At 54.2% G+C, this 27,655-nt stretch overlaps 1 protein-coding gene and 1 long non-coding RNA gene across 2 annotated transcripts in view; one reads left to right on the top strand and one right to left on the bottom strand.

The window, feature by feature from the left end:
* Nucleotides 1-27,655, top strand: part of Rbm19 (RNA binding motif protein 19) — an 83,364-nt gene that overhangs the window by 874 nt on the left and 54,835 nt on the right. Inside the window, exons 2-21 of the mRNA XM_021162701.2 lie at nt 1,330-1,512; nt 2,301-2,420; nt 2,564-2,599; nt 2,734-2,938; nt 5,521-5,783; nt 6,758-6,838; nt 7,321-7,399; nt 8,793-8,864; nt 9,592-9,792; nt 10,809-10,939; nt 13,360-13,478; nt 13,822-13,918; nt 14,814-14,924; nt 15,525-15,725; nt 16,444-16,564; nt 22,588-22,751; nt 22,912-22,972; nt 23,921-24,000; nt 25,755-25,810; nt 26,375-26,491. Coding sequence (XP_021018360.1) covers nt 1,330-1,512; nt 2,301-2,420; nt 2,564-2,599; nt 2,734-2,938; nt 5,521-5,783; nt 6,758-6,838; nt 7,321-7,399; nt 8,793-8,864; nt 9,592-9,792; nt 10,809-10,939; nt 13,360-13,478; nt 13,822-13,918; nt 14,814-14,924; nt 15,525-15,725; nt 16,444-16,564; nt 22,588-22,751; nt 22,912-22,972; nt 23,921-24,000; nt 25,755-25,810; nt 26,375-26,491 — 2,498 coding nt within the window. The remainder of the gene's footprint in view (nt 1-1,329; nt 1,513-2,300; nt 2,421-2,563; nt 2,600-2,733; nt 2,939-5,520; nt 5,784-6,757; nt 6,839-7,320; nt 7,400-8,792; nt 8,865-9,591; nt 9,793-10,808; nt 10,940-13,359; nt 13,479-13,821; nt 13,919-14,813; nt 14,925-15,524; nt 15,726-16,443; nt 16,565-22,587; nt 22,752-22,911; nt 22,973-23,920; nt 24,001-25,754; nt 25,811-26,374; nt 26,492-27,655) is intronic.
* Nucleotides 3,741-21,661, bottom strand: LOC110294455. The gene is made up of 3 exons (XR_002377940.1): nt 21,483-21,661; nt 7,800-8,313; nt 3,741-6,992 (listed from the first exon to the last, which is right to left on the bottom strand). It is a non-coding gene; the product is annotated as an uncharacterized LOC110294455 (long non-coding RNA).

The following is a 27,655-nucleotide window of genomic DNA, read 5'->3' on the forward strand; positions in this document are numbered from 1 at the left end:
CCCCCCCCCCCCGCCCCCAAATTGCTTTGTATCCTTGATGCGTGTCACAACAGGGAACAGACTAGAGAATGCTGGTTCACCATCACGGAACAAGCTCAGACTTCAAAACCAAGTGTGGTGGTGCACACACCTGTTGTCAGCTTTCCATAGGCAGAGGGTGGCGAGTTCAAGGCCAGCCTGGATTACATAGCAAGATGATGTGGCTAAAAATAAATAAATTAATTAAATTTGTTTTGTTGTTGTTGGGACCATGTGCCCCCCTAGAACATCGGTCCTCAACCTTCCGAATGTTGCGCCCCCTTTAATACAGTTCCTCCTGTTGTGACCCCCTAGTCATGAAGTTATTTTGTTGCTACTGCATAACTGTAATTTTCTCGTTATGAATATAATGTAAATATCTGGTATGTGGGATATCTGATATGCATCCCCCCCAAAGGGAGACCCAAGATGATCTCCCCTATTTGAGATTTTGTTTGTTGGTTTGGGGGATGCTTTTTAAAAAAACAGACTCCTCAATCTGTAGCCCTGGCTGACCTTGAACACCTGCTTCTGCCTCCCCACCATACCTAGCCTCATCTCAGGGTTTCTTTCCTTTTCTGACACGGTATCTCATTTTGTAGCCCTGGCTGTCCTGGAACTTAACATGTATGTAGAACCAGACTGGCCTCAAACTAAAGAAATCTGCCTGCCTCTGCCTCCAGAGTGCTAGGATTAAAGGTGTGCATGACCACGCCTGGCCTTATCATCAGGTTTTAAAACACACCTGAAAAAATATCTCTTTTGAAATATCTGGGTGCGATGGGACACCCCTGCTGGGGCTGGGAAGTGAGGCAGGCAGATCTCTAGTTTGAGGCCCACTGGGGCTGCACTTTCCTTTGTAGTTGTTCTACAGTGCAACCCCAGGTGCTGGGGACCAGGGTGTGGGCATCTTTAATGGGCTCTGTTATTCGCTGGCTCCCAAGGTAAACAAACATTTACACAGCTTCCCTTGTCTTTGTTTATTTGGACAAGCCTCTGTTGGGTATCTTGTTTGCTGTGGCAGCCTCAGGGTGGAAGTTGTAATTGATGTCTTCCTCAACGGGGACAGGGTAAGAAAGAGACGAGACCAATTGAGGTGCCTTGAAGTTCCATTTCCTTATTAAAGAACTGAATGGCCTGCTCAGGGGTGCTCAGCGGGTGTCAGGCTCTGAGCCAGGACCTGGCCACCCTTAAAAAAGTCAAGGTCTGCCACCTGCTCATCTCAGGATTCCCTCCAGGACCTCTAGGTTATTTCTCTTGGCTCCAAGGACCCTTCTCCCTCCTCTATCTCATTATACCCTTTTGCTCTAGATGAAGGAGGAGCGATTCCGGCAGCTGTTTGCCGCCTTTGGCACGCTGACCGACTGCAGCCTCAAGTTCACCAAAGACGGCAAGTTCCGAAAGTTCGGCTTCATAGGTTTCAAGTCGGAGGAGGAGGCCCAGGCAGCACTGAACCATTTCCACCGGAGCTTTATTGACACGTCCCGGATCACAGTGAGTCTGAGGGAGTCTCACCCTGCCCGCTGTAGAGTTTGCCTTACCTCAGGGCTACCCAGGCTTTCAAGTGCTTGAGCATCGTTGCCTGAGAGTCGGCCCACTGCTCACTGGGCCCTCCCCGAGTTTCTGAATTATTAAAGTACTTTTAACTCTTCACTCTTTTACATTGTTTGACCTTTGTACCCTGACCACGAGTGATAAGTGTGATAGAACTGATAGGCGCAGTTACTTCTACAGGGGCATCCATTGCTAGGTGAAAGTGGTTTGCTGACCAGCAACAGCCTAGACCATCTGAGCATGGCTTGTGGGAGTGTCCTCCCAAAGGCTGCCTCAGAGAATGTAACGGAGATGCCAGGGGAGAGGGATGAATCAGTTCATGCGTGGTCCCTGGCATTCTTCCACACTCCTCTGGTCAACCAACTGTCCCTGATACCCTGGGCTTGTTTTCTGCTGTAACTGAACTTGCCTTGTGGTAAATAGTCGCCTGACTCGTGGCCATTGCTCCCTGTTGCCGTGTGCTAGGCAGGGGCTGCCTCCCAGGGGACAATAGCATTTCCTGTCACCTTCTTCTGGATGGCCTGGGAGACAGAATTAGTCTTCTGTAAATGGCAGCATGACTTTTTGGGGGACAGTGTCTAGGCTGGGAATGAAAGTGATTCGCTTTGAAGCAGATAGCAGGTCAGCAACCACTGTACTCTGGGAAACCCATACTCCTGTGCTGAAGGGGATGCACAGGTGCCTGGGGACCTTAGCAGCTGTGGAAGCCTGCTCTCTTTCCCATGCAGGTCGAATTCTGCAAGTCCTTTGGTGACCCATCGAAGCCCCGAGCTTGGAGCAAACATGCCCAGAAGTCAAGCCAGCCCAAGCAGCCGTCGCAAGACTCCGTTCCCTCAGACACTAAAAAGGTATGTAGGCAGTGCCCCCAGCCCTGTGCCCAGTGATGGCAGGGTGGTCTCTGGCTGGGAAGGAGTTGGGAGTATATTTAGGATGGTTTGGGAAGGTGGGTATGCCCAGCATCGGCGTGAGCCCGTCTGCCTTCTACTTTCAGGACAAGAAGAAAAAAGGGCCCAGTGACCTGGAGAAGGTGAGTATTCTGTGGGTAGAGAGGGAGGAGGGCTGTGAGCACTGAGAGGGAGGAGGGCTGGAGCACCGAGCCTCCTGAAGCGCTGCCTCATCTCCCTCCTCCTGTCCCTCCTCCTGCCTCTTCACCTGCCACAGCTGAAGGAAGATGCCGAGTTCCAGGAGTTCCTGTCAATTCATCAGAAGAGGACCCAAGTGGCCACGTGGGCAAACGACGCTTTGGAGGCCAAGCTCCCAAAAGCGAAAACCAAGGCATCAAGTGACTATCTGAACTTCGACTCCGACTCCAACTCCGACTCTGGGCAGGAGAGTGAGGAGGAGCCAGCCGGAGAGGACCCTGAAGGTGAGCGTGAGTTCCGGGAGTGCTGTGCCTTCTGGCAGTGCGTAGGCCTTTGGGCGTAGGCCTTGGCCTGATGGGCACAAGCACCATACACTTGGCACAGACATACAAAGGACACTTTGTGTGACACTCTCTGGTGACATGGACTAAGAAAAGTGCCAAGGATCAGCCTTGGCTTGGAGAGGGGTTCCTGAGAGAAGGGGTATCAGGGAGCGGAGAAACAAACGACTCAGAATCAAATCACAAGTTACAAACTGCGGCCTATGTTCTGCCCAAGAGAGCTTTCCAGATTCTCTGATCTCCACATAGCTTTTTTATCAAGACAACTTTTTTGCAATTCTAAAATCTCATCTCTTGCAGATCAAAGCCCAGTTTTTTATATATATCAATTTGCTCATTACCCGAGGTTCCCTTTTGATTATCCCATGAATCAGCCTCCCAAAATCCCAGCCTCCCATGATCCCATCCCCCTGATTCTTAGAAAGAGACAGCCAGCACAAGCATGGGCAGTAAGATAGCTGGGTGAAACCCTGCTCTGGAATTACCATTCCTACCACACCTGGGCCTGGGCCTGGGCCTAGACCTGGACCTAAACTTCCTCTGTCCCAGGCTGACTCTAAACTCAGGAACCTGCCTACCTTTGTATCTGCCTACCTTTATATCTTCCTGACAAGCTGGCTCATAGTGCAGCTGCCCCTGTTGCTTTAGATCTGTGAAGCTCCTTACACAATTCATATTGCTCCTTACACAATCCATATATATATATATACATACACACACACACACACACACACACACACATGTTGGTTTTTCAAGAGCATCCTTATGTTTTTGCACAGTTGAGAAACTATATAATTTCAAGCTCATGTTTTCAGAGATGTTTCCCACAGCCTTAAGGGCTGTCCTGAAGGTCACAGCATTCTACCATTTTGCTGAGACATAGAAACACCCTCGCTTCCCAGACTCATGCTGTCTCTGATTATCAGAGTCTCCTTAACCTTGACAGAGAGAACATTCTTCCAAGGAGGAACATGAAAATATATATTATTATACAACAACCATCAACACTCGTGGGAGCCCACGCCCTGCTGGCTCTGTTCCAGGGGCAGGAACCATGTCATCTGTCCCTTACACATGGTCAAGCAGGACTCAGAAGGAAAGGGCCACCAGGTGCTACCCTCCAGCCATTGAATGAGCAGCCTGCTCATTGGTGTGTCTTCCCCCAGGCAGATCTGGTCACCTGACTCAGCCAGTAGTCACCAAGCATATACAGTATGCCAAACACAGCTCTGGGGACTGGGGACACAGCAGTGAGAAAAGACCCCAAGAATCTCTGCACCTGTGCAGGGGGCATCCTGGTGAGAGCAGAGGGGCAAGGCAGGTAGTTCCCAGTGGGGCATGTGTGGTGACAGGTGTGACAAGGAGATAGGACAGGGCCAGGGAAAGCTTCCTGGAAGGGCTCCTGCTGCTCTGGGGGGTAGTAGTATGGTGTTATGCTTTCATGGGCCCTGCTGTGGCTTGTAAGCAGCCAATCAGAGCACAGAAAGTAGACTGTAAGCTGTGGGCCAGAGTGAGGACTGTTGTGGTTTACAGGTGAGGAGTAGGATTGACACAGCTCAGTCTGGTAGTCTACTGAGCCGAGGACTGTGTGACTGAGGGTGGAGAAGCAGAGGAAGTGGGAAACAGCTAGGAGAGTCTCAAAGGAAAGGACAGCACAGTGGCTAGAGATGTGGCCCAGTTTCAGGAGATGGGAGAGGGGAGTTCAAACTCCACCCTGAAACCCCTGGAGGGTGCTGAACAGAGCCACTGCCTCACGGTGTGCTAGGAGGGTCACACACACTGCAGTGTAAGGGATGGCTGTCTTCCTCAGTCAGCCTTCCCTGGTAACTCCCTTCTGGCTTACTCTCATCCAACCCTTGTCATCCAAGTATGACACACCAGGTGCCCTTTGTATTTGTGTGCAAACTACACTGTTCACCAGGGATAGCAAGGGTAAAAGGAAACTGGGTGGCAGGTGTGCAGTGAACACACACACACATATACACACACCCATACCTGGTGTCTGACACTCATGGGTTTTCCTGAACGGATGGATTATAGCACCCTCTGCCATAATCAAAAGGGGTAGCTGTGTTGTGCAGGATTTTTAATAATTGTTTAAAGATGAACCTAAAAGAGGGATCTTGGGTTGCTAGGGAGACTGACTTGGTCTTTAAGTACATTTAATCCTCTACCACAAGATCTGAGGTCAGTGCCCAGCACCCACATGATGACTCACAGTTGCCCATAACTCCAGCGCCCTCTTCTGGCCTCTATGGGCACTGTACTCACGTGCACACATCCACATACAGACACACGCATAAATCTTATGGGTGAGGGAGGGCTGGAAAGGGCCAGGATGGTGAAAAGGAGCCACAGATCTCCATGTGCCCTGGGATGGAGAGACATGCACAGTCCAGTGTTCCCAGTTCACTACCCAGCACTGCCTGTCAGAGAACTGGCTGGAGCTGCTTATGTGTGAGGGCCTTGGCCATGGTGGGTGTGCTGTCTCTGCTCACTAAGGTCACTGAGCTCTGTGTCCCCAGAGGAACAAGGCCTGCAGCCAAAGGCAGCTGTGCAGAAGGAGCTGTCAGACATGGACTACTTGAAATCCAAGATGGTGCGGGCCGAGGTGTCCTCTGAGGATGAGGACGAAGAGGACAGTGAAGACGAGGCTGTGAACTGTGAAGAAGGGAGTGAGGCTGAGGAAGAGGAAGAGGAGGGCTCCCCTGCCTCCCCAGCCAAGCAAGGAGGTGTGAGCCGGGGAGCCATGCCTGGGGGCCTAAGGCCCCAAGAAGCTGCTGGCAAGGTGTGTCTGTCTGTCTCTCTGTGTCTGTACCTCTGTGTGACTGTGTCTGTGAGGGCTGAGGAATACACTGGACTTGGGTCACCTAGTGTCCCTGTAGCCCCTTGCCTAGAGGATTGCCTCAAAGGGAAGGCCACTTACTTGCCCATAGGTGTCCTCACACCATAGGTCCCTGTTGGCCCCGGGAAGCCGTCTGCTACTGGAGTCGTGGGTTATCAATGAGCTGGGTGGGTCCTGCCTTATATTTAGCAGCAAGATAGATATATAGATAGATGGATGGATGGACGGACGGACGAGCTGCGTGCTGGGTAATATCCCTCACAAGTCAATGATTGACGTTAGAGTCCTCCACACAGGTGAGGAAGCAGGTGAGGCAGCTTCACCCACGGTGACGGCTGGGGAGTGGTGGGGCCAAGGCTCGGAGCCTGAAGCTCAGATTGCACAGATAGCTGAGGCCTTGATGGTCCCTCTCTCCCACCAGGAGGTCCTCTCTGCTGCAGAGACAAGACACTTGGAGACTCGGGTGGGACCACAGCCCTTGGAGTTCCTGTGCTGAACGAAGCTGGGGTACACAGCAGTCCAGAACAGACTTTGCCAGGGAAAGAGTTCTAGTCAGGACAGGTTTAGGCTTCAAAGGAGAAATCAAGAGCAGAGGCCCTTGGAAGTTGTTGGTACTCCAGAATAGCAGATCCTGACCCCAGCATCCCTGTGGAATTATATTCTCACCTGGACACTAGACAAGCCCTGCCTCAGTGGTACCTCTAGGTTCCTTCCTGGGGCCAGGGCCGGTGTCTCACCAGGCTTCGCATGTAGCTGCCTCCTCCAGCTCTGTCCAGGCTCAGCTCACAGCAGACAGGGTATCTCCTGGCATTCTCCAGCTCCCCCGGCAGCTGGTGCCCCTTCCAGCTCCAGGGTGTCCCAGCCACCACCACCTGCCACGTGAGTGTCAGGTACTCACCATCTTTGTGATCTCTCAGGTAGAGAAGCCAGCCAGCCAGAAGGAACCCACTACCCCCTACACCGTGAAGCTCCGGGGAGCCCCGTTCAATGTCACTGAGGTATGTATCCGGAAAGGGAGGGTGGGCAGGCCAGGATCAGATGAAGTCAGGAGCTGGAAGGAGCTGGGCTTGGGGCTGCAGACACGGGAAGGAGACCAGTGGCAGTGTGAGGAGTGCTTCCGTTCCCTCCCATGGGTGCCAGGCTGGAGACTCGCTGTTAAAAAGGGAGGGGGCATGGTAGTGGATAGCTCCGTGGGCAGAGTGCTTGCTGTGCAAGCCTAGGGACCTAAGTTCAAGCCCCAGGTATGTGCTGTATTGCTAACTTAACAGGTACTGCGAGACCAGTGGGCAGGCACTTACTTCTCTGTTTCGAGGAACCAGAGGCAAGCACTTTGCCACTGAGCTGCATCCCTAGTGTTGTTGTCCAGTGCTTTACGTTCTAAGAGAAAATGCTAAGAGAATTTTTAACAGGTCTAACGAAATATTAAACTCGTTTTTATAAAAGAAAAAGATAGAAGGGAAAACATTTTTTTTCATTCCAGAAAAACGTCATTGAATTCCTAGCTCCTCTGAAGCCAGTGGCCATCCGAATAGTGAGAAATGCTCATGGGAACAAGACAGGTGAGACAGAAAGACCACCCTGGCGGCACTGGGGCTACCGACCACGGGCCTCCTGGTCAGCCAGGGTCTCCCGGCCACAGAGCACTTAATTTGGCTGTCATAAGGCAGAGAGTCTGGTGATGAGCCAGCGTTGGAGCTGGGAGAGGCCAGAAGACTGTCAGAGATGCAGCAGGAGCGTAGCTGTGTTTTACAGAGCCACACCAAGGCACTATGGTTCTAGGGGACCCGCAGCCTACCGGCTGTGTGGGCTCCTTGGCAGGAAGAGGCTGCCTGGGTAAAGCATCTGGGGGAAGAGAGCGCCTGTGCACCAAGGGCAGCCCAGTCTCCATCCCGGGGCTTGTTTCCTCCCTAGCACCCCTCTTGGCTTTACCACATCCTGTACCAAGCCGGCTCTCCTGACCTTGAATCTTGAAGAGGGCAGTGTGGAGTAGTGGGGCTTCATCCCAGCTTAGCTGCTTAGGGGCTCTTTCACCTCAGACACGTCTGGACAGGATCAGCCTCAGTACCTGCACACTCTGGGGTGGGCCTGTCACCTAGCAGTGAGGAGCCGAGGAGCTGACCCTCAGAGCAGCCTTGCCCACTCTGTGGGAACTATGACAGCATTCGTCTGTTGCTAAGGGTGGTGCCCTGGTTACGACATGTTAGAGACTGGGCAGGAAGAGAGCCAGCTAGGCCTGCAGCTGGAAAACACATGGGGCTGGCTCCAAAGGGCACAAGCAGGGCTGTGAACAAGCTGGAGAAGTGGGCTCAGCCATGCGTGACTTCAGCCAGTGTACTTGCAGCCTAGAGCAGGTCCATGGGGGAGGGTGGCTGGGGAGGCCAGATCCGATTAAGAGCGGTCCCTCAGCTGGCCTGCACCCGAGAGATTCTTGGCACATGAAGCAGGTGAAGTACTTCATGCATAGGTGGTGTCCCTGCAGAGGACACAAGAGCGGGCCAGACAGAACAGCCTCATCTTGCTTGTGAAAAACCCTTGGGCTTTGGGACACATTGTGGCATTGCCATCAGACAGCCTTGTGACCCGGGACATGAGACTTTAAGTATCCTAGGGAAGGGACAGCCCTGCTCTGCTGTCTCATAGGGTCAGGCTCCCTCTCAGGAAGGATTCCAGGCCTGGATCTGAGCTTCAGGGACAGAGGTCCTGACGATGGCCGAGACTATCCTGAACTGAGTCACAGTGTAGCCTGCACCCCTTCTCTAGAGAGTGTTCAGGAACGGGGGGGGGGGGGGGGGGGGGGGGTTGGGACAGGCAGGAAGGCCTGCTGCTTGCTCCTGGGGTCCACATCTGCACTCACACGGCCCCCTGGTCTGAAGCTGTTGGGGTGTAGGGTGTATGTGTGAGTGTCCTGGAGGTTGACAGCCTATGATTCTTCTTGTCCCTGTCGTCACTCAGGGTATGTCTTCGTGGACCTCAGCAGTGAAGAAGAAGTAAAGAAAGCTCTGAAGTGCAACCGTGAATACATGGGTAAGGGAGTATCAGCCGTCAGTGACTACCATCCCTATGCTGACGTCACATGTCGGTGCTGAGATAGTTTAGGGCCCTGGGGATCCAGCAGGGAGTCTATAGTCCCTCCCCCTGGAGCAGCCACAGAGTGAACACAGACAGTCATGGGCAGCGTAGGCAGGTGATGCCTATGATCTGAGTGATGGGTAGAGCAGGAGATGCTGTGTCACCCTGTGCTCTGCCCTCCTGGAGCAGCCCGTGACACTGGCTGACTTGACTCAGAGGTGGGTGTGGGCCACTGACTGAGAAAAGTAGTACTGAGGGAGGAGGGGAGTTCTGTCAGCGGTCAGGTGGTGGGTACCAATGGAGCACTGACTGGATGAGGGAGGTGGGTGCTGGCGGAAATGGGGTGGGGCACCGAGGAAGAGCGGGGCATGCAACGGTTCACTCCATCAATGCCCCAAGGTGGGTTGTCACGTGCCTCCGTCCCAGATCAGCCACAGGGATTGTAGGGAGACCCCAGAACCCAGGTGCCAACTACTATGGTCTGGGATATCCCTCAGGCTCCTCAGGGCCTTGGCTGTACTGCCAAGGCAAGTGAAGTCCCAGTGTGTCCAGCTGCAGCCTGGGACACCGTGCACCGCAGACACGATCACACGTAGGGGCAGCAGGCTCTGAGCAGCAGCAGAGCAGAGGCTGAGGGGACCTCAGGAGGCACACGGCAGCCCTGACCCCTGTCTTCATACAGGTGGACGCTATATCGAGGTGTTCAGGGAAAAGCAGGCCCCCACTGCCCGTGGTCCCCCAAAGAGCACCACGCCCTGGCAAGGCCGAACGCTCGGGGAGAATGAGGAGGAGGAAGACCTGGCCGACTCTGGGAGGCTCTTCGTACGGAACCTGTCCTACACCAGCTCTGAGGAGGACCTGGAGAAGCTTTTCTCAGCCTACGGTGGGTGCAGCCTCCTCTAGGGGCTGGGTGACATCCTTGTCCCTCGGCTAGTGGCTCTGCTGGAGAAACAGGACAAAGCAGTCTACTGCTGAGGGGCTCACAGCACCCCCTTAGACTATGGAGCAGAGGAGAGAGTGGTGTCTCCCTCGGGTTGTCCACACTGCTGTCCCATCCTTCCTAGACACTGTGTGGAGGCACAGAGGCAGGTCAGGGAAGGAGGCTCCAAGGGCCCATCCTGTCCCCAAGCCTCCACACCCAGGTTGTCCTTAGAAGAGGCACAGGAATTACTGCAGGCATGCGGCAAGTGCCTGGACCCCAGCGCCATGTAGAGCTTTGCTGCCCTTTGTGTGCTAATCCTGACCCCACAGGTAAAACGCAGCCTTGTGACCTACAGGCCAGTGAGTTTTCACCCTCAGAAACTACAACAGCAGCAACAGTGAGAATAGTTCCCCTGGGCTGAAACCGCCCAGTGTGCCCACTGCTGTTGTGCCAGGCAGACCCTCCTGCCTCCTGACTAACAAGGCCAGAGCAGACAGGAGAGGGTTTGCCTAGACTGTGAATGTCCATTTGGGAGGAACACAATCCTGGCCTATGTTCAGAGTGGCAAGCAATGCCTCGTTTATATGGTGATGTTGCGGCACTTCCACTCACTGGCCTGTAGGTCACTGTTGGCTGCACTCCTCGAGTGTTAGCACAGCCCACCCCACACCTGTCCCTTGAGCTAGGGATCTTGTGTCACTTTATAGGTGAGGACACCGGCCTGTGTTGATTAGTGACATGTCCCAAGGGAAGGCCACACGTAGAGGAGGTAGCAGAGCTAGTGTACAGCCCCTACCTCTCCTCTGAGGACTGGCTCACGATGCCTTTAGCCCTGGGCTGGTAAGCTGGCTGGCACTCGCCGTGCTCTCCTGAGGGACCTAGCAGTCTGGGCTGCTCCATTGCCTGGGGCCAGGGTCCTGCACTTCTGTTACCCAGTGCTCTGGCCCACAACTGGCTGACACTTCTCCCATCTCCAGGTCCCCTGTCAGAGCTCCACTACCCCATTGACAGCCTGACCAAGAAGCCGAAGGGCTTTGCCTTCGTCACGTTCATGTTCCCTGAACACGCCGTGAAGGCCTATGCTGAGGTGGACGGGCAGGTATTCCAGGTACGTGAGCTTAGGCCTAGTCGGGAAGTAGGGACAGGTGTGCGTCTGCCTGTACACTTCAGGCCTGAAAGCCCTCGGTGGTCTGCTGTGCTGTCACATCATGCAAGCTTTTAGAGGGTGGGATCTCTAAAGGCCGTGGTCTGTCCTTGCAGTTTGCTGTTTGTTAATGGTAGCCTGGCACACGCTGGATCCTTACAGAACATTTGTTGAATGAAACTGTGTTTTTTGCCCCCCGGAATGGTTTCTTGGCAAAAGATGAAGCTGCAAGCCTGGTAGCCATGGTGTGCCCAAGCATTCAGGCCGTTTGCCTATGGCTGCAGGCGGTGGGCACAGCACACCTGCCTGAGTCTCAGGCTGCCTATGGGGCTTATTTGTTTGTGGTTTATAGATGTCATTGTTATCGAGCTAGACCCGTGTCCACCTGTGTAAACCTCCTGGTCTCTCACCAGAGGGACAGAAAAGGACAGGATTTGTGGGGCTGTGGGGACTGTAAGCAGGTTCCAGCGCTGGAGAGGTGGCTCAGCAATTAGAGCACTTTCTGAGTGGGCCCACAGCACTCAAGAAGCAGAAGCAGGTAGATTTCTGGGAGTTCAAAGTCAGCTTGGTGTACAAATGGAGTTCCAGGCCAATCAGGGTTTTTGTCTCAAAAGACAAAAAAGAAAAAAGAAAAAAAAAGCAACATTTCCTATACGGTTGTAGGTCCCACGTCCACTCCACCAGGGCACGGCCGCTCTGGGAGGCGGAATACGGGAGTTGACTGCTTGCTTCCACACTGTCGTCGGGTGGATGTTGGGCTGTAGTGAAGCCCCAGGACACTGCTCGGGGTAGGAAAGGACGGTCTGAGGTGCAGGACAGACGGAGCTGGTTCGACAAGGCCAGGGCCATCTGGTTGTCAGGCTTTTGGACATTCTGGTGCTGTTGGATGCCACAGAAGAGCTGAGAATGGAGTAGGGGCCCGCAGGCTGGTGCTGGCCCAGGGCTGGGGGAAAAGGGAGAGCCCCAGCTGGCCCCACGGTGATAGTCCTTGGCTTGATGATGGTGGCAGGCATGGGCTTGGCTTGGCAGTGGTCATGGCTGGGAGTGCAGAGAGGCCTTCTATGGGAGACTAGATGGTGGTTCTGTAGGCGAAGGCCTTCTCCATAGCTCCCCATGGCGGATCCCAAGAAGAAGAGGCAGTCTATGGTTTTAAGACATTTGTTGTCATGGTGGAAAGTGAGTGAGTAAAACCGTACCCCACTTCTCAGGGCGGGCCTGAGGTTAAACACCTTTTACAGGGAGGAGCGTCTGGGAAGGGAAGCTTATTGGCTAAGCTCTCCAGGCCCTTAGGTACCTCATTAACATGGAGATCTATCTTGAGCCTGTGTGACTACAGATCACATCCTCTACCTGTGGAGGGACTTGGGGTGTTGCCCCTAAGTGACTGATGGCCACAAATCTTTTGGGGGGGCTGCAGCTAGTGACAGGGGCCTGGTGCCCAGGAACAGGCGAAGCGCCTCCCGCCCATTCAGGGTTTCTGGGGCTTCAAGCCTTAGCCCAACCAGGCACTAAGCCACCTTTCACATCCCACGCTTTCCTACTCTTCTAGAGGACCAAAGTTCAGTTCACAAAGCCGTGCTGGTCCATATACAACCACTGGATCTCCAGCTCCAGGGACTCTAGCGCCCTCTTCTGGCCTCTGAAGGCAGTGCACACATGTGCACATATAAGCTCTTAGGCTCAGGCACAGGCGCACACACATAGACATAAATAATAGTAAATCTTTTCAAAGACATGAACAATGTCTGCCATATGCAGCGGTGTCATCAGGCCTCACCACAATAACAGGTCCCTTTGTCACACAGATGGAAAATAACTAGGTCTTAAACTTATTCTTAAACTGTTGGGGGCCTACTACAGTTTGAGAGGGTGGGTCCATGACCATCAGGATGGGGAACACACCAGTAGACAGCTGCTGAGAGAACACATCTCCATCTGTAAGCATGAGGTGGGGAGAGAGAGAGATAACTGGAAATTGTGTAGGCTTTTGAAACCTCAAAGCTCACCTCCAGTGACTCACCTCCTCCAAGGCCACACCTCCTCCAGCAAGGTCACACCCCCTCCAACAAGGCCACACCTACTCCAGCAAGGTCACACCTCCTCCAACAAGGCCACACCTACTCTAGCAAGGCCACACCTACTCCAGCAAGGTCACACCTCCTCCAACAAGGCCACACCTCTTAATCTTTTCTATATAGTTCCACAAACTGGGGACCATATATTCCAATCTGTGAGCCTCTAGGGTCATTCTCATCCAAACTGCCCCAAACCACATGGGTTCCTCTGCTGTCCCCTCCAGGCAGACATAGATCTAGAGCATTTGTGACCTGAGGTGGCAGACTGGAGGGTGGAGCTGTGTTACATTCTCCTTCCATCCCCTCCAGGGCAGAATGCTCCATGTCCTACCTTCTACCATCAAGAAAGAAGCCAGCCAGGAGGTCAACGCCCCGGGGTCCTCTTATAAGAAGAAAAAGGAAGCCATGGACAAAGCCAACAGTTCCAGGTCCTTGTTACCTCTGCCCATGGCCGCTGAGCCCCAGTGCCAGGGTCTGCTGCCCTTGACCCCACCTCTCACTCTCCTTGTGCGCCTCATCCATGACTTTCCCAGGCCTCAGTTTCCCCATCTGCGAGGTGGGGAGGACAGAAACAGGGTCTCCCTACCACTGCACACAGTGCGGGGTGTAGGAGAGAGAGTCCTTGCCCAGAGCTGAGACCTGCCTTCCTCAGTTTGCTGGGCCCTCGTGTGCTTGGTCCATAGCAGGGAGCTGGAGGGAGGGGCTCGGGCTTCTGAGAGGGAATTGACCTGTTGACCTCCACGTGACCTCTGTTCTGCCCACACTCCTCAGCTCGCACAACTGGAACACGCTGTTTATGGGACCAAATGCCGTGGCTGACGCCATTGCACAGAAGTACAATGCCACCAAGAGCCAAGTGTTTGACCATGTGAGTGAAGAGCCTCTCTGTGGGGTTGATTTCATGGTGTCTCTGTCCCAGGGCAGCTGTCTGGACCTGGATAGCCTCTGAGTTACCTTAGGCCAGGCCTGGGGTGGCAGCATGCTTGCCACCTGGTGGTCGGCAGAGAATGCCTGTAGTTTTGTTTGCAGCCCCTCCCCTGTCACCTCCCCTTGTCCGCAGAGACAGGTTCTGCACTGTCCCTGGACACTGAACATACCACATAGGTGATAATGACTATATTTCAGAGGAGCAGGGGGAAGCGGGCAGGGGTCACTTTCATGGCATAAGTCAGCGTATCTAAAATATTATGATTGGAACATGTACTCAACATGCAAACAGCATGATCTATTTTTCCTTAACTGTCTGGTGCTGGCGTGTGTTTTACCCTTGGTGGGAGATGGAATGGAGTGGGCCACATTTAGAGACACTGGCCACTGTTTTGAGCAGCCACAGCCTGACCTAATTTAAGGGGACAGTTTCAGTGGCTCAAATGTCAGCCATGCCCGGGACAGAAGGGGACTTGCTCTTCAGTGTCCTCTACTGGAGAGAGACACAAAGGAGTGGTCATAGCACCGCAGAGCTCTCAGCAAGGTGACAGATGTGACAGAAGAGTCTGGGGTAGGAGCTGGCTCAGGCTGAGGTGGGTGCATCAGAAGACCCTGCAGGCAATGAGCTGTAGAAAGAACAGCAGGGCCATCTCCCCAAGGAAAGCCAGGGGAGGGCATCATGAGCCGTGGGGCAAGGCAAAGCTAGAAAGGGACCAAGGGCTCCCAGATTTACGCTGTATGTCCAGAGGAGTATGGAGACCGATGGGTGTGCACACAGGCATTTCCCTATGAGCCACCTCCTGACAGCACCCGGGCCTCTTCCCTTCCTCCCACAGGAGACCAGGGGCAGCGTGGCCGTGCGTGTGGCTCTGGGGGAGACCCAGCTGGTCCAGGAGGTCCGAAGCTTCCTTATTGACAATGGGGTCTGCCTGGACTCTTTCAGCCAGGTGAGTCTTTACTGCACACAGTGAGTCTATAGTCGAGCAGAGCCAGGGGAGAATTTCCCGAGAGGCTGGAGAGATGGATTCTGTGGGGGAGGGGAGCCTGAGCCAAGACGAAGCCTTCAGCTCTGGTCCCTCAGACTGTCCCTTGCAGAGGACAGCGTGCACTCGGGGCTGAGAGTCCCTAGCTCTTCCTGCCTTCCACACACAGGGAACAGGTCTGTGCTGCCAGGAAGGAGCCTGGGCATTGAGATGTGGCTCTTGTCCTTTGGAAGCCCATGGGGCCACCTTGGGATCTTCAGTCTGGGTTATGGTTGGGGACTGTTGGATTCCATGTGACTTGGGGTGAATCGGGAGAGGTGTGGCCTGGAGCCTTGGGCTCCGGCCCCTCTGCAAAGCTGTCTGGGGCATGGAGTGAGCGGACACTCCCCAACAACCCCCAACCTCAGCTTGGCTGTCCACGCATATTTGCTAGGAGCCTGGATGGGGCCTCTCTGCAGAGGCAACACCAGTGGCCAGTAGTGAAGCCATGCTGAGGTCACCTTCCTGTTGTCCCTCCACACATTCATCTCTGCCCTACCCCCTACCCCCCTTCCATTCCTCCAGGCTGCAGCGGAGCGAAGTAAGACTGTGATCCTGGCTAAGAACCTCCCGGCAGGTACTCTGGCAGCTGAGCTCCAGGAGACCTTCAGCCGTTTTGGCAGCCTGGGCCGCGTGCTCCTGCCTGAAGGTGGCATCACGGCCATTGTAGAGTTCCTGGAGCCGCTGGAGGCCCGCAAGGCTTTCAGGCACCTGGCCTATTCCAAGGTATGGCCGCTGATCCTGGTGGGGCACCAGAGGGACTCCAAGAGTTAGAGTTGCCCCCAGGCTAGCATGGGCCTCGCTCACACAGGCTCTGCCCAAACCCACCTTCCCTCTTGGAGCTTGCTGCCCCATGGTGGGCATTAGGGCTGTACCTGGGGCTGCCTCCTGACTTTTGGTTAAAGAAAAGAAAACAGCAGATATGAGTTTCCCAGGCTGTTGTGACAAGGGGCTGCCACCAGCTTGATGGCATGAGACAGAGGATTCTGGTCTCACAGCTTGATTGGCAGCCCAGTCTCACCCACTCACCTCTGCCCATCCCATTCCAACTTCCCGACTTGTGTATCAAACTTACAGCCCAGCCAGATAGCACAGTCTCACCCCAAGATCTGCCTCCTATTGCCAAGGTCACAGTTACAGGCTGGAGCTCAAGGTCAAGACTTTACTGTGTCTTGGCAAGGCACTATTCCGCTCAGTACAAGGAATTTCTGTGTGCCTGGGGCTTGTATGCGTCATGACCTGCGTCTTACATTAGTGTCTGCAGGCTATGCTCAGGTACCTGACTGTACAGAGGGCCCTGGGCCCTGCCAGTGCAGGAAGGGCTTTGTACCCGGCCAGCTTCTCCTGGCTCTGTCAGTCATCTCTGGCCCTTCTGTCAGGCAGCACTCAGTCTCCAGCTAGGTCTTAGATGGGGACCCACAGCCTTGGCACCCTGTTTCTGCAGTTCCACCATGTCCCCCTATACCTGGAGTGGGCTCCAATTGGTGTCTTCGGCGCAGCCCCCCAGAAGAAAGATTCCCAGCATGAACAGCCTGCAGAGAAAGCCGAGGTGGAGCAGGAGACTGGTGAGGGCAGAGCCTGGGGTCACCATGATGTGGGCAGCGCTGGGAGAAGGGTGGGCGGGGGTGGGGAAGACTGTCATAGGCCACTGGCTGGGTGTCCTTCATTCTGCCTGTAAGTAGATTTCAAAGGCGTGTCATGTGTCATTTAAAGAGTAGACCCTTGGAATTGTGCCACTAGAGGTGGCCGAATTTTAATTTCTTGGCTGAAGGTTTTAGAATCTTTGAGTGTATTGACTGGGATTTGAAGGAGGCTTTGGGAACCATGTCTCCAGCATCAGTGGTGTCTGCTGAAAGAAACAGTGGTGTCTGCTGGTCCCTCTGTAGCAGCTCTGGTGTCTCAGTGCCCCCTGGTGGTCAGGAGAGGAAACAGCAGTGGTTCCCTTTGGCTGGTGCCTCACTGTGGGGAGGGGGAGGGCACATCTTTGACATTAGGTATAAGACAGCTCTCCCTTATCCAGACTGATGCTCAGGAGTGCCTGCCACTCTGAGAGCCAGAAGCATCCGGGTCACATCCCAGATGCAGCCTGGGCAGTGGCACCAGTAAGCATGAGGACCCACTAGACGGCTGTGGTGGGTCAAGGTGCTGTGTGGATTCATTGTTTATTGTTTTGGTCTGGCTTGCCATTCTCGTGTAGTTAGGGGTAGTCTCAGGCTTCCTGTTAGCTGAGGGTGACCTTGAGCTACAGGTGTAGAGACCACAGTCCATTTTTTGTGGTTTCTGTATATTCAAGTATACGCACATGCAGCAAGCAAAGCACACGTAGGGTTCAGATCCTCACCCAGGCTGTGATGTCTCTGCTCACTGAGGGTCGTTTGGAGGCCATAGTTCCGTGTGGGTCGTCACTTCTCTCTGACCCTGACACACTGTGGTTGTCGCTCTCTGGTAGCGGGTTAGACTTTCTGGATACCTCTTCCTAGCCTCAGTCAGGAGGTGGCATGGGTGTCTCTCAGACCAGAGGTCCCCTCAAGCCTGCTCATGACCTTATCCAGAGACATCTCTCCTCACAGTCCTGCATTGGTTGATCATTAGCGTTGTGGGTTGGGACCTCAGGCTGTGGGCGTTCTGCAAGTGCCGCCTCTCCTGGGGTTAGTTCTCCCCCTCAGCACCCCAGAGTTTCCGAAGACACACACCCCAGGAGGCCCATCTCACAGAGGCCTTGTATGGCTGCTCCCCTGTCCTGATGGGTGCATTTCTCCCTTTTATGGTGACGCTGATAAACATCATAATCTGCACTTTAATTTCTCACTTATCATCTTTATTCTGTCCAGGCTATCACTGCACCCTTGTGCCCAGCATCCGGGGATGTAGCCCTAGGCAGAGGGAGAGCAGGACCGCTGCATAGGTAGGCGCCAAGGCAGTAAAGGACTGTGGGAAGTGTGTGACTCACCCCTCTGCAGAGAGGGCTGAGCTCTGGCGGTGTTTGTGTCTGAGCCTCTGGTACACATAAGGTTTGAGACTGGCTCCAGGGTTTGGTGGCCCCAGCCAGTGAGTGGTTGCATGGTGGCACGCAAAGGTGACTAGAACTTCCTGCTGCCCGGGTGAGGGGCAGGTGGAAGGGCTGAGGTGGACTGAGTAGTATCACTGGCGACTTTGGGTGCAGACATTTCTCTAGAGCTAGACAGTTTTCCTGACACTGGTGTCCGGGGCCACTTGTCCCCACTACCAGGCCCTGACCTTGAGGGGTTGCTTTCCAGGGCCATAGCCTGTGACCTACACCAAGGCACCCTTAGACCTGGGAGGAGGACCAGGAAGCTGTCCCTGGTTAGGCCTTGCCCAGGTGCACTGGGCTCACACCATCCCTCTGCCCCTACCCATAGCCACCTTGGCCTCCTGTGGCTTTTCTCATCCTGTCTGACTACATAGTCCCCTGCCCAGAGTGTCATCCCGTGCCCCCTCACCCCTGCCTGGAATGTCATCCCGTGCCCCTTCACCCATGCCTGGAGTGTTGTTCTGTGCCCCCTCACTCTGCCCTGCCCATTGTTCCCGAGGTACCGCCAGCTCTCCCATCCCTGTAGGGCCAGGACCTAGAGTGCTGTGGACCCAGAATAGGATTTCATAGGCAAGGGGGAGGGGGAGGGGCAGACTTTTCTGCATTGAGCTGCTGTTCCCTGCATGAGTCCCGAGGGACAGGAACAGCGTGTTTTATCTCCCCACAACCAAGACCCTCACCTCTAGATAAAGGGCTGCGAGTCAGGGGAGGTCCCACAAAGCTGCTTGCTGCTGATAACAGGCTGTCGCTGTGGGCCTCACAGGAGCTCCAGTGGGGAGGGGCCGGGGAATCCTACAGCCTGCTTCTAATGACGCCCCCTGTGGCCACCCATGACTGGCTGCCATTGTGGAATAGTCTTTCCCTGCCCCTCCCGGTCCCTGCAGCCCACCTTGCTGCTCACCCCAACCTGTGCCATGCCCAGCCCTCCACCTCTCTCACCCTTCCCCCTCTCTGCTTCTTCTCCCTTTTCTCGTCATCCATTTGGATTTCATGGTGCCCAGGTTTTTGTTTCTCCTTTGTCTTCTCCCCACTTGGGGCTAAAGCAGAATCTTTTTTTTTTTTTTTTTTTTAAAGACCTTGTCTTCATCACCCTGCACTTAGCCACCTCCAGCCTCCCTTGGGTCCAGACACAGGCCACAGCAGGGCTGGTGGCGAGGTATAAGGTGGGGCTAGGTCCCCAGATGTTTGGTGCAGGCAGAGGAGGTGGGGCAGAGGGAGGCCATCACTCTGCCTTGTGCCGTTTTGTCTCTCAGATTAGGGGTACACAGCTTTTCCTCCTGCGGCCCAGGAGGGCCCAGCAAGCAATCTGCAGTGTGCACAGGGCGTGAGGTTGCAGCCCTCTTGGATGCTTGTGGCAGGCCGCTTCCCTGGTCCCTTCTTAGTCTTTCCCAGAACCTTTATTGATGCCCCTTCTAGATGGCGAGGAGGTGGGAAGCCTGCAGCTCTGAGCTCACACATGTGGGCCGGGCATATGTGTATGGCCTGAGCTCGCGTCTATGACTCCACAGCTACTCAGGAACACTGTCTAAGTGTGGTCGCCAGGCCTGGCCCCACACATGGTGAGCTCCCCTCATATCTGAGACGCACAGACCGGAGCCAGTGGGGAAAGTGATTTCACAGTGGGGCTAGGGCTCTGGAAAGAGGAAAGCAATAGAGACTAGCTGAGTCCTCTGTAACAGGGACCCTGGGGAATGCTTGTGCTGTGACCTCATAGGGATCCAGGAGATGAAGAATGAGCAGGCGCAACATGTGCAAAGGTCCTGTGGCAGGCTCTGGTTTGGCAGGTTTGGCAGTCAGCAAAGAGGCCGGAGCAGTTGGTGTGAGCTAAGCAGAGTGAAGCCAGGGATGAGGCGTGAGCAGCTGACAAGCCCAGTGGGGAAGGGACAGGAGCAGGTCGGGGACCAGCAAGGAGGTCACTTGGTCAGTTGGTGACCAGTGATAGTATCCCGACATGTGGATGAGGTCATGGGCACATGCTTCAGAACAGCCCAGTGCTGGGTGCAGGAGTGTGTGCATGCACGTGTACCATGTATATGTGTATATGTGTATGCGGATGCAGGAGTGTATGCTTCATGCCTGTGCGCTGTGCTTGGTCTCATTAAACATGGTTGTCTTAGGCTTCCAGTGCTGTGGAGAGACACCATGACCATGCCAACTCATATAAAGGAAAACATTTATTGGGGCTGCCTTAGAGGTTTAGTCCGTTACCGTTAACGTCATGATGGGAAGCGTAGCAGTGTGCAGGCAGACATGCTGTTAGAGAAGGAGCTATGAGTTCTAGAGAGTTCTACATCTTGATACTGAGGTAGCAGGAGGCTGAGCCACATTGGGCATAGCTTATTCATATGAAACCTCAAAGCCCACCCCAGCAGTGACATACTTCTTCGCACAAAACCACACCTCCTAACAGTGCCATGCCATGTGGGGCCATGGGGGCCATTTTCTTTCAAACCACCACAGCTATACTATAAATGGGGTGCTAAGGTAGGGATTCAGCCTCTGGCCCCGGCACCAGTTGTAGCCTGCATGTTTCATAGCTCCATGCACCCCCTTTCCCACTTCCCTTCCAGGTCCACATGGACCCCAGGATCCAGGAGCCAGGATGAGTGTGGGGAGGCGGGTAGCCCTGCTTGGGCTGTGGGAAGAAGGTCTGCCATACCAGCAGAGTATGGCCTGCATCTCCTGGTGTTGAGGGAGGGTATGGTTGGCTCATTAGGACTGTTCTGGCCAGGCCAGCTGTGAACCTAGAACTAGGTGCCAGCCATTCTCAAAAGTCCCCTAGCTCCTGAGGCTGGGGCTAGGAGCAGCTGGAAGCTGGCCTGCTCAGGAGGGACCTGCCCATCGTGATACTGCCTAGAACCTTTCTCAGCTCAGCCAGCTGCTAACGCAGAGAGTGACCTCCCTGTGACTATCTGAACGTGCCCTGGGAGACACAGCTCAGGGCAGAGTCCTGGGTGCCTGTGCCAGGGGTTGTCAGACTCCCAGCCCCTGGATGCTGCTGAGAGCTAGCTGAATCCAGACTGGGGACAGGAGGGGGGCCGGGTCAGTAATGTGGAAGAGGCCAGGGCATGGAGCATGAGGCCAGCAAGCTGGTTCTTTTTCTGGCCCCAGCTGAGGCTGAAAGCCAAGTGCTCTTACAACTTACGTTGTAAGAAAACACTTGCATTTTCCTCCTCTTGAAAAGTCTATGTTTCTGATCACACCGAGGTGACCTCTCCAAGTGTCAGACATTGAGCAGTACCAAGAAGGGACGCCCACCCACTCCAGCAGACCATACACCTCCTGAGCCATCGCCTTCCCTAACATTCACATTGAAAATGTCTTTCCCAGCCCTTGTGACTCCTTACACCAACCCAAGGCAACCTGAGATTAGGGTTCAGGTGCAGAAGGCCCCAGAATGTTCTGGAGCCCAGTGTTTTGTGGTGTGGTACCTCAGAGATGTCAGCAGCCTCCCTTGTCTGAGGCCGAGGTTACTAGTGTGTGGGACTGTTGTTCTGTGTCTTCCTCAGGGGCCAACGTCCCCTTCTCCATCCTGAGTCACTTTTTTCCTAAGCTTTGCCTGTGCAAGTACAAGCAGCTGTGCTGTGGTGGCATTGCTGGGAGACAAGGCTTGGGCCAGGTCCACAGAGAGTGCTGAGGGTGTCAGAGAGGCGATGATGTCACTGATGTCACTGCGTCACTTCCATTGGGCTTGCGAGGGTGGGGTTGTGGGGCTGCTGCTGTTACAGCAGGTGTGAGTGAGGCTTTCAGAAGAGGGCTGGGGAGATGGACAGAGCTGAGCACCAGGAAGTCCCGCCCACACGCAGAAGCTGGTCTGAGAGCAAAGAACAGCAGCTGGCGGTTGGCCCATGCGACCTTTCTGGTGTTGGCCCGCCAGAGCGTGCATTGCCCTTGCTCGCATTTCTGACAGCAGTGCATCCAAGGCTTTGGGTCCAATCCCTTGGGCAGGGTTGTTGAGAACGGTCTGTTTTCAACCCCGCCCTATCCCCATTTTACAACTGTGAGAGATTCCAAATTGGATTTTAGTTTGGAAGTTCATCAAGTACCTGGGTGAGGGTGGGGGAGTGTTTGTCTGTGATTTTTGAGGAAAATAACATTTTGCTTAGGTTCACGGTTAAAGGCAATAAATAGTTGACGTGGTAATTTATGTTAAAATTAAGTCAGTGTGGTCAGGCCTGTTCAGCACTCACAGTTGTGGTTTGTGTTCAATATTCTGTTCTCTCTTGAATGAGGCCTACAGCAGGACGTCTGTGTCTGCCTGCCTGCCTGCCTGTCTTACACACATCTCTCTGTCCCCCCTTCTTCCAACCCCCTCTCACTCCCTCTCTCTCTGGCTCCATCTCTCTCATTCCATCTCTCCCGCTCCCCTTCTCCTCTGCCTTTCTCTCCTCTTCCCTCTCTTTCTTTCTCCCTCTGCTGAAGCCAACAGTGTCTCAGGACCCCTCTAATCTAGCAAGTTTTGTGCTTGAAGTCCTGAAATGTCTGTGAGTTTGCAGTGTCACCATGTAACGCACTGGTTTCTTTGTCGATGGTCAGTACTAGACCCAGAAGGTGAAAAGGCTTCGGTAGAAGGAGCAGAGGCCTCCACAGGCAAAATGGAAGAGGAAGAGGAAGAGGAGGAGGAGGAAGAGAGTATCCCAGGGTGCACTTTGTTCATTAAGAACCTCAACTTCAGCACCACAGAGGAGACACTGAAGCAAGTGAGTTTGGGGAACAAAGGGATGGGACCTCAGTCTGCGGCCTCCTGGCAGCATCACGGCTGCCCCCTTGTTCTCCTCAGGGCAGGGTCCTCATTCATGTAAGGGACCGGTAGTGGCTGCTCTAGAAGGCAGCCTGGTGACAGGGGCCTGTCTTTTGCAGGTGTTTTCCAAAGTGGGAGCTATAAAGAGCTGCACCATCTCCAAGAAGAAGAATAAAGCAGGTATTTATCCACATGACCCAGCAGGAGCGCTTCCTGAGGGAGTGCTTGAGGGAGGGGGTCAGGACCCCACCATGGCATCTCCGACTCCTCTGGTCTCCAGGTGTCACCCTCCTGTATGGTGGTCAGTCCCCAGCCTGCCTCAGGTCTCCTGCTCTTTACAGACTCAACTGACACATCGGGCTCTTTTCTAGAATGTTCCCTAGTAGTGAGTGGCTTTGAAACAGTTCCATGGGGCTGCAGTATGGAGCTGAAGCCTCTACCTCTTCCCTTTACCTCTGTGTTCTGGAAGTTTCCCAGGTGTGCCAAGAAATGGCTGACCTTGGGCTTTCCTTCCCATTTCCCAAGGGAAATACCCAGAAGAATAAGTTCTAGAACATTCTACCGATTCATTAATCGTGTGCCCCCTGGCCAGGGGGCACCTAGACCTCATGTCTTTCCTTGGCCCAAAGGATTCTCCTGAGTCCTAGGCAGCCTCCTCCTGGCTTCCTGCAAGGAGTGAGCAGGACCACCCCCATCCAGTCCCCTTCAGTTAGGCAGGATTGGTGGGCATAGCACAGGGGCTGGCACAGCATGTTCCTGACTAGTAATGGACAGCCATGGTGCCTGCTGAGTGTCCATCAGTCAGGTCCCGGGAGCCTGCTGGTGTAGCCATGATCACCCTGTTACCGCCCACTTCCTCTGAAGGGAGAATCTGATTAGGAGGTGAGCTGTCCACGAGTTCTTAGCCAAGGAGGCCCAAGGAGCAGCCATGTTACCCCATTGTGATTCACCTTAATGCCTGGTTCTAGGTCTTTTAGCACGAGCCAGGTCTTGGTTTGAAGGAAGTGGGGTGTGAGAAGGGAAGAGAAATGAGTGGAGGTCCACCCATGGGGTCTTCCCCAGTGGTCTGCTCTGGAGCTGGGCCCCACCCTGCCCCACCCACTCACTCTCTCTCCCTTTCTCCCTCAGGAGTGCTCCTCTCAATGGGGTTTGGGTTTGTGGAATACAAGAAGCCAGAACAGGCCCAGAAAGCCCTCAAGCAGCTCCAGGTAAGACAGGGATTCCTGGGTCACCATGGTGAGACCCAGGGCCCAAGGGAGTCCAAGAAAGAGTAAAGGCCTCTCTCACCCTCCGTGGTCACTTTGACTTGCTTGTTCTTTACTACAATTCCAAACATGCTCGCTCTATTCTGCAGGCTCTATGGTGTGTTCTAACCCACCTGAGCCACCCATAAGCTAGGCTCTGACTGCAGTCCCTAGACGCAAAGCTGCTGCATTAGCAAAATGACCCCAGGAAATCCCTCCAATATCCCAGGAAACGCAGCAAGTGGGGCTGTATACACACTCAGGCCTGTCTGTCTATTGGACATGACTGAACCAGATGTGCTCGCTCCTCCCTCTGCTGGGAAAGACGGGCTTCAGACCTGGACAGATGCGTAAGAGCATGGACACGGGCGCTCCATGGAAATCACACCTTCCTGGGGGATACTGCAGAAAACACAAAGAGGGCTCCTTAAGGAGATGACAGGAGACTAGTACTTGTCATGACAGAAGTCACCTGCTCAGAGCTCTGGGAGGGAGCAGCTAGGAGGTGGGGACAGCAGGGACTCTGAGACAGGGATGAGCTTTGTAGGTGTGAGAGGCCAGCATGATGGGCAGGATGGGGAACAGAATGCTGGGATGGAGGAAGGAGGTGTAGTCGCCCAGCTTTAGCCCTAGGTCCTTTGGAGGGCCAGCACCAGACTTGAAGGCAGCAGAAGACCAGGCAAGCCCTGACTGGAGTTTTGGAACCGTTTCCTGAGCTGCTGTGAAGCCTGGGGGTAACGGGGAACCCTTGCATCCCATCACAAGGCATCACCCTAGCTTGGATCAAGGAGCAAGTCGAGAGAGGGGCTAAGACAAAGAGGCAGATTGTGATCCTCCACAGCAAGAGTGGCCTCTGGCCTGTGGCCCGTGGTAGCCCTAAACCTTGCTTAGAAAACAAGCCCTGAACCTTGCTTAGAAAACAGCCACAAGGCCAGTACTCAGGAGGACCTCTGAGTTCCAGACCAGCCTGGTCTACATAGCAGGTCTTAGGCTAGCCTGATCTAAATAGTAGACCCTGTATCAAGAAAAATAGCAGTAGAGCCCCCTGCATTGACAGTCATCAGGCCATGCAGGGCAGAGGCCACAGCTCAGCATGGGCCCTGTGAGGTTTTGTCTTTTGCTTACTAGAAATCCGCACTGCAGTCCCAGATCCTGTCTGAGATTCAAATTAAACTCTGAAGATTGTGGTCCATATTTTCTCTTTGGTCGTTCTCAAGTTGGTAGTGCAGCATTTGCATGTGTGCCATGTGCTTTCCTATGCACAAACATGTGTGCACATCACTGCCAGGGATAGGGTGTCCAAAGCCCCACTCGCTGTATTTCCTGGGATATCGGAGAGATTTCCAGGGGTCATTTTGCTAATGCAGCAGCTTTGCAGCTGGGGGCTGCAGTTCCAGCCTAGCTTACATGTGGCTCGGGTGGGTTAGAACCTTCCATAGAGAGCCTATGAACTAGAGCGAGCTCTCTGCAAGCCAGACCTGCAGGCTCCTCTCCCTGAATATGCCTCTGTGGTAGAAATAGCTCCCTGAGTTGCTAGGAGGTCCAGAATTCCTAGGAGACTGGCCCTCTCTGGCCACCGGCTGCTTGGCTCAGGACTGCTTTTGTGTTAAAGCCATCTCTGTCCTTGCTTCCCACCAGCCCCTCTGCCTGAGACAGGCTGTGTGCTGGAAAAGGGCAAGGATGGGTTAGTGACCAGGCCTGGTCTTTCTGTGTTCTAGGGTCACACTGTGGACGGCCATAAGCTGGAAGTACGAATCTCTGAACGGGCCACTAAGTGAGTCCTCAGATGTCTTCTCTGTCCTCGGGTGGGTGGCATCTCTCTGTGTCTGACCTTGGTCTGACCTTGGTGCTGATTGTCCTGGTGTCTCATGGTTCTTAAATGCCCCACCTCTGCCACATACACACCCCAATTCCTCAGCCACTTGGGGTTCTTCCAAATTAAGGTTTCTCTTGCCAACTTTCATACCTGCTTCCCTGCCTGTCTGGACCAGTCAGTGACCATTTTTATCATAAAAGGAGGAGATGGGGCTGGGGGTGTAGCCTGGGGGTAAAGTGCTGGCTCAGAATGCCTGAGGCCCTCCCTCATGGCGTTCCTTCCTTCTTATGGTCCTTGTTCTAGGACAGCAGCAATGGGCTACGATGTTCAGGGGAGAAGATAACTCCAGTCCCATCACCCCTAGCGGAGGATGGGCTGACTTCCTGTGCTTTCATCCTGGCCCCTTCTGGAGGCCACTTGAAATGACCAGGAGGTGTTTTCTGTGGGCAGGTGACAGGATTGGTCTAGGAACAAGCAGTTGGCAGCCCAGATGACCTGGTGTTTTCCCCCACCCCATTCCAGGCCTGCCTTGACATCCACTCGGAAGAAGCAGGTCTCCAAGAAGCAGACGACCTCCAAGATCCTGGTGCGGAATATCCCCTTCCAGGCCAACCAGAGGGAGATCCGGGAGCTTTTCAGGTAGGTCCCCACACTGGGCTGTGGGCACAGCGCCCCCTGGAGGCTGCGAGGCTTCCCAGGTCCTGACTGATAGTGCTTTAAGCCCACAATGGGGCTTTCTAAACTTTGCCTTTGGTCTGGCTTCCGTAATCTCAGAGATTATGGTACAAGAGTGCCCTGACCTCCCTTCTCAGAGGCAGGAGGATGTCTGGGTGTGTGCCTGTATCTTAGCGCTGTCCCCAGATATCAGGAGAGATAGCAGTTCTGGTGGCTGCAGCCTGTGGTTCCCCTGTGGGATTTACCAATACCCCTCCATGCAGGCTTTGCTGCAGGAGAGTCATTTCCTTCAAGGTGGGTTCCAGACACTGGGACCTTCACCTCAGCTCCCCAGAGGACCCTGTTGTCCTCATGGGATTAAGACACTGGCCTCAGTTGCTCTCTGGAAAAAGCCATTTTGGGAGGACAGTGAATGTGACATACAGAACACAGGCCATGGTCTGTTAGTACAGGATGCAGTCTCGGCTTAGGGCCCAGGCAAGTGACGAGAGTCAAAGACAACCTGGCTGGGACAGAGGTAGGTTGTCTTTAACTTCAGGGCTCTCCTTCCCTGGCCGTGATGGCACACAGGAGCCTGATGCAGGAGCCTGGACTTCGTCAGGCTCATTCTGCTCGTGGTTTGAAAGGTGGTCCATCAGTTTAAGTTCTTTTTTCCCCAACCTTTTTGTTTTATGTATGAGCATATAACTTCAGTCACGAACTGTGTGCATGTAGTGCCTCCAGAGGCAGAGGAGGGCATGAGATCCCCTGCAACTGGAATTACCACTGAGCTGCCATGTGAGTGCTGGGAATGAACCCAGGTCCCCTGGAAGAGCACCCAGTACTTTTAACCACTGAGGCAGCCATGTCTCCAGCCCTCCGTATCTGAACTCTTACAGTCTGAACCACACAGGCCTCAGGCTGACCACCCCATATGTGCATAGAAGAGCATTTTCACTTGGGTGGCCCTGCATTGAGTCTCAAGTTGAAGGAGACATTTCTGTGATCCCATGAGGGGGCACTGGATCATGAGGCACCCCAAGGCACGCGTTCTCAGAACATCAGGTGGGGCGTTTAACCCCTCTGTTCCATTCACCGAGGTTCAGCTGGGATTTTAGAGACCACAGGGGCCTTGAGTCCCCCACCCCA

This window comes from Mus caroli, chromosome 5 (genome assembly GCF_900094665.2).
Source record: "Mus caroli chromosome 5, CAROLI_EIJ_v1.1, whole genome shotgun sequence".
NCBI lineage: Eukaryota > Metazoa > Chordata > Mammalia > Rodentia > Muridae > Mus > Mus caroli.